Raw genomic sequence first — 6368 nt, 5'->3', positions numbered from 1 at the left:
TTAGATTTTTTTTTCCATCCCCACGTCCTCGTGATTCACCTACGTATTCTCTTATCATCGATCGTTACATCTCGACTCATGCTCCCTGCTGATCGTCACACATAACTATTGCTCCTCATCGATCGTCACCCCTCGGCTTATGCTCGTCGTCGATCATTACCCCCTAGTCATCGATCACCACCCTCAAGCCATGCTCCTCAACCCACACTTTGATCTCGCTCGTCACTCCCTCATTACCTCCAAAGACAAAGGAAGGTATTTATATTCATTTATAAAAATAATTATTTTAAAAATATATAAAAAATAGAGATGAGATTATAAACAGTAAATAGACGCTATAAATAATAATACCTTTTTTTATTATTTATAATTTCAGTATTATTCATTTTTTTTCCTTCCCGCAATCTTTTATTTCATCATATTCGTTTTTGTCGTCCTCCCAAAAGGAAGAAAAAGATAAAGAGAAAAAAAAAAAAGATGGGTAGCAAAAGGAATAAGGAGAAGAAGATAGTAGCATGAGATCCATAAAATAATTATATATTTAATTAAATTAAATATACTCAAAATCATTATCTATAATTTTTATTTGGATCTTCTTCCACCTCTCCTCTCCTCAACAATTCTATCATATATCTTATGGACATTTGTGTTGGAAGATTTTGCAAGCACCACAACCCTACCAAAGACTTCTTTTAATAACAAACTTCAGAAAAAAGAACAAACTTCATGCAAATTAATCCTCGAGAATAAAAAAAAGGAAATCAGATTACTGTTGGTGATCAAGATAACATGATGTACCAAATGATGCCTAAGGTTGGCAGCTTGGGATCAGAGATTTAACCATAACATAGACACAGAAGGCAGGTAGATGGGATCAGAGATTTATATAGGGCTCAACCAAGAAACTTCACAGAATCTTCTATAAAACTGTAGTTCTGCTTAGGACTGAATACAAGGAAACTAAAGCAAGCACCGAGAACATAGCAAGTTGGGGTTGAGACAAATAATCACAGGCCTAAGGTCGATAAAGCCTGAAATTACTAAAAGACTGCCACACTGCACAACTGCTCCAGCAAAACCATAGTTACATCCTGCCAACAACAGGTGATGCAACGATCCAACAATAGATCTTCATCTTCATCCTTTTTGTCAGAAATACTGTCCTGGCTTTCCGACATTGCATGTTTCTTCTTCAAAACCGGACAGCCTGAGCAAAGCTATTTGAGATCTGGCTGATGGAGTTGGTCGGGGTCGGATGCTCACAAGCCTTCCTTTGTCTAAGGGCAGTTTCCCGCTCCTCGTAGAACTCAAAGTCGTCAAGGATTGATTCCTCGTACTCATGCTTGTTGAAAATGCCTAGCATCTCCAGACCCTGTTCCAGTTTAACCTGCAGGTTATTGAACAGAATGACAAATCAACATCCGACGGAATCAGCTGCTCAGGAATACTAGTTCCGAGAACCTTGGATGTCAAAATCACATTAACAAATGCAGACCAACTTCAATAGTAATTGAGAGCAAGGATAAAATTACTAAATTTAGGTTGTCACTCAAGCAAACAAATAAAGAAATAAATGATGAGGCAAACAAACTGGATCAAAATTAAATAAGGATCATCGAAGAAAGACAGGAAAGGAGTGTACATTCAAAAACACAAGAAATGAAAGGAAAACTGTCGATCATTTTCATAAATAAATAAATAAATACATAATTATGAACGTGCATATAACATTCACTGAAGAAATAAAAGATCAGATTCAATATTTTTTTCCTAGCCCATTTAATAGGTTAAAGAAGCATCTTATTTGGCAAGGAAAAAATTAGTTTCCACAAGACAGATGATGAAGAAATTGTAGTCATAAGGACATGCTACCTCCTGGGTGTCCCTGCTGTTGGTTACAGGCTTATTGTCATTTTTCTCAAGAATAATATGCCGAAACATAGTGTTGGGAACATCTTTCACAATATGCCACTTGACTGGGCATTGACCGGTCCACTTGTCCTTGTTCCAATAATCCACACTTTTTTCAAAATCAACAGGCCCAATCATCTCAGCCACACCACAAAAATGTCCACTTGCATTCACCTGCACATGATTGGCAGTGATTTATAGATAATCCATGAGAATATGCCCCACTAATAACAGTAGCAGTAGAACCCAAATATATTGTTCCTTCCAACATCATAGATATTTAAATATCCAAAACTTCTAAAAGCATGCTTGCTTAAAAATAACGATTACCGAGAAAAATAAGAAAATAGGGTAGGAATGTTCTTGCTCCCTCATTTCTACATAAGCAGAATTTAACTTTCTGTTCCCATTGGATGTGCTGGCCCAAACACCATATTTAATGCTCTTGTGAACATTGTCCTCGCTGTAAGATTTGATTATGAAAAACCTGGCATCCTTGTAGTCTGTACCAAAGTCCAGGGTATTGTACAGTTTACGATCAACTCCTCGAGAGCAACTGACACCATCACTCTCATTTACTGAAAGCTGTTGGTTCGCTCGATTCTTTGATCCATCGGCCCGTGGCCCTCGGTTTTGCTCACTGAGAAACTCGAGAGTGCCATTAGAACGACCAAATGGAGCATTTCCCCTTTCTTGCTTAGTGATTTTGCCGGCAGCTATCAAGCTCCGGCCATTACTCCCTACCCTGGGATAGGACACTCCAAAAGTACTATCATGATGAAGGCCACTATTGTGGTACCATCTGTTGTACGAGTTGACCAATGATCCAAAGCCATACGATGGTATTTGTCGTCCCTGAATGTGATTAGATAGAATCAATCACTGGTAAAAACAAGTCATTAGTTATAATTACCTAAAAAAGAATTCCTAAAACAAATCGCAGAGGAAAGGCACTAACTCAGATTCACAGTGGGTGTGGGTGCATCTTTTAAAAATTAAATTATGCTCACAAAATATATCACATGAAACTGTTGATCAGTATTTTGTATAAATCTAGCATGAGTTGCCAAAGCAAAAACCATCCTAAAGCAAGTGAAAGGAATCAAAGAAACCAATAAGCTAGTTGTATTTGTTATTTGAATATGTTACCACTAATAGATTCATCTTTCATGCTACTCTTTCAGAATAAAAGCTTGTGTTAATGAGACCACAATCTATAGTAAAAAAAATTGTATTACGAGGACCTTGGCATCCAGAAGAATGAAAATAGGTTTTTAGTTGAAGTTGGCAACTAATGAATCTAGCCAAATATTTTTCAGTGAGGAAGAACATCAAATAGGAAGCAGATCTGTGCCACAGAAGAGACCTCAGGAAGATGCTTGTTCTAATCTTCATGTAAAATCTTAGCTTCACCCCATGAATATGAATATTTTTCGATGTTTTATCTGCAAAACTTTAGATCATGGCCTCACAATACCATTTGCAACTTGTTGACCACATATTAATGAATCATAACAAGTTGTAACACAAAATCATAGCAAAAAATCAATGAACCAACACTTCAGAAACCATGATATCTCTCTAATATGTCATCTTCCTTTCTAGTGCACAAAATCAAAATGCGTTAAGACCAGTAGAGAGCAGTAACTGGTGCAATGTGTTTGTATGATATGTTAATTATTCCCAGTGCAGTTAACCCTACAACAAATATGACTATCAATTTGAAAATTTTATCAATGGTCATATTTCACACCAGTTTAGATGCTTGTAATATGACAAAAAGAAAAATGAGGATACGACATTATCAATCCCAGAGTTAAAGGTATGGTGCTTTGCCCAAATGACTTCAGAGCATTTACCAGTCTGATGGAGACAGCTGATGATGGCAAAGGTGACACAGAAAATGTTCCATCTGGAAAAATCCTCCAATCTGACCAAAACCAAGCAGAATCAAAATCATCCAACCCTTCTTGAAAATTATAGAAACCATGAGTACCAAAATTCCCACCAAGACTACCTCTACCATAGGAGCCATATGATAAGTGATAGCCAGGTCTTGGTCCAAAACAAGTGCTCTTTGAATTAGCAGTATCAGCAAGAAGAGCTCCTTCTTGATCAACTGGTGCTGTAAAATCAATTTGTGATGTTGGAGCTGAAGACGATAGATGTGGCATGCTAGGATGAGCTGTCTGCTGGCATTGAATGCCCGAGAATGAGAAATGATGAGGGGCGTAATACAGAACGTCTCCACCATTAGAATAAAGAGGCATTGTAACTGGATAACAGGGTCCATAAGGTATATGTGGACTGCATCCATGTTTAGTATAGTATGCCAGTGGATGGTTCTCACTGTAGGCAACCTTCAGAAACCACATAGTAGAATATTATAAAACTGAGGAGAAGTAAAATGTTGAAACAAGAAACTGAATAGCAGACATCCACACATCCACACATACAGCTGATCCAACTTCCATGCCTTCAGTGTTAAAGTGATGAGTGTATTCTTCGAACTCACCTGTTGGATTCTCATACCCTATGAAGGAAAAAATGATTTCCCAATCTCAGAATAAAATCAACAATCTAAGACATTAAGCAGGTAAGAAGAACAAGGCAAACGACGTATAGTGTCTTCATTTTTTTATTTCAAAAAATAGTAGCACAAGAATAAACATATATTTAGGGAGCATGAGAGAGAGAGGTCTTAGGTAGTAGGAGAAAAGGACTAGAACAATGAAGTAGATGCAGCGCTAAAGCAATGTACCCAATTATATGAATTCAGTTACATGGATTTCTTCTGGTCCTTCAAGTTTGTTTAGGGCAATATCCTCAGAATAGTAATAGTACAACATGTATCATGATGGTATCAACATTTATATTTGTGATCATGCTTCCCGTACACAAAACAACACTACACTTCTCTCTAGGAATCGGACCAATTGTGAGAAGGATATACCATTCTGTGCACATATGCAGAATCAAATCGATATCATACAGACCACAAACTTTAAAATTTACATTGTGCCACTTTGTGATCATAACATGCATGAACTTATAGTATCTCATAATGCAGGGTGAAAAGTACAACAAAATTCCTTGCACGATGCGGAGTATGTTCAATTCCCAATCTCCAACATAACGATGCAAAACATCAGCTAATGATATGCTAATCAGGCATTTTAGTTTCACCATATTTTACAAAAAAGGAAAAGCTCTGCAAAATTTGGTGGAAACACATTACTAGGAAAATCTTTATCCATACAAACCTCCATAATAGTGCATTTGTGTCTGAGGGTTATACATAATGTAGGCAGGAAATGAAGCACTGAGGTCTCCGACTGCATTTGGAGAAACCAACTGACCCAGGGCATCTCTCGAATGATCAATGGCACTTGAATCAGGTGAAACATTTTTCTCGACTTCAGCTGAAGGTGGCTGATAGAACATTTACAATAGCATCACCGAGAATTATTCTGACGGCACCATGAGAAAGACAAGTTGGAGTGAGTACCTGCTCATTCAAGTTCTCCGTGCTGACAGGTTTCTGTTCAGCATCAATAATTGAAGGTTCCAGCGGCTCCCTAGAGTCTTAACGAATGGTCAAAGGAAAAGGTCATTAGTATGTAAATAAACCAAAAAAATGTGTGCATGCATCTCTAACATATGCATTGACGTATAGATGCCAATATCTAGATGTATACACTTGTAATCCACCAGCACTATATTTCGCAGGTGGTGCGTCAACAATTTTTTAACAAGCATGAGGTCAAGCAATATAGCTCACAAGGAAAAGTTTGCCATGCTAAACTTAGTAACGAAAAGAAGAATATGTCTTTTCTAGTTGTCACGATTAACTCTCCTCAGAATTTTGCCCCTTTGGAATCAGGCCATCATGTATGAAAGTCTCAGGAAGATGATAAATCATGCGAATCATAGATTTCGGAAAGGGGATACTGCGGGGGTAAAAGGTGAGTAGGAGTAATACTTGCACATACAGCCAAAATTGCACTCAGAGCACTGTATCTCGCAAATGATTAGGTGAAATTGCAAAGATAAGAAGCGGCAAATATATTCAAGAAGATATCGAATACCAGACTGCTAATGCTCTCGTAGACTGCTTATCGAACCGCAAGAACTCGAATCGAACTCCAACAAAAATAACATCTTTCCTAATTCAGCATAAAAAGAGCCCTAAAAATCACATATTTCCGAATAAAAAATGTTAAAACTTAGGCAAGAAGGTGATAGATGAGGAGGAGGTGGGAAGCACCGATTAGGCTCGGTGCTGGCTGAGTCGTCGCCATTCCAACGGATATCTGGAAGCGCTTCGCCTCCCAAACAAATCCAGAACCCTCTTCTTCGAGTCCTCTTCTCTTCTGCAATCGTCGGGAGAAGGCGTTCGAAGGAGTCCCTCTGCCGCCGTAGAGAACCGTAGAAGCGACTTGGCAGAGGAGCAATGA

At 38.1% G+C, this 6368-nt stretch overlaps 1 protein-coding gene across 1 annotated transcript; it reads right to left on the bottom strand.

The window, feature by feature from the left end:
* Positions 1–723: 723 nt before the first annotated feature.
* Positions 724–6368, bottom strand: LOC135617370 (YTH domain-containing protein ECT2-like). The gene is made up of 9 exons (XM_065117466.1): positions 6179–6368; positions 5420–5496; positions 5175–5343; positions 4368–4444; positions 3929–4271; positions 3771–3841; positions 2242–2766; positions 1873–2085; positions 724–1387 (listed from the first exon to the last, which is right to left on the bottom strand). The coding sequence occupies exons 1-9, from the start codon at positions 6210–6212 to the stop codon at positions 1193–1195; spliced, it is 1704 nt and encodes a 567-aa protein (XP_064973538.1). The 5' UTR covers positions 6213–6368; the 3' UTR covers positions 724–1192.

This window comes from Musa acuminata, chromosome BXJ2-7 (assembly GCF_036884655.1).
Source record: "Musa acuminata AAA Group cultivar baxijiao chromosome BXJ2-7, Cavendish_Baxijiao_AAA, whole genome shotgun sequence".
Taxonomy (NCBI): Eukaryota; Viridiplantae; Streptophyta; class Magnoliopsida; order Zingiberales; family Musaceae; genus Musa; species Musa acuminata.
Note: the sequence above shows the minus strand (reverse complement) of the source record. Positions and strands in the feature narration are given on the sequence as shown.

Coding starts and splice junctions, on each gene's coding strand:
- LOC135617370 (XM_065117466.1), bottom strand. CDS start 6,212: ATGGCGACGACTCAGCCAGCACCGAGCCTAATCG. Junction 4,445..5,174: donor ACAAATGCACTATTATGGAG/GTTTGTATGGAT, acceptor TTTCCTTCATAG/GGTATGAGAATCCAACAGGT. Junction 2,767..3,770: donor CAGCTGTCTCCATCAGACTG/GTAAATGCTCTG, acceptor AATCACATTCAG/GGACGACAAATACCATCGTA.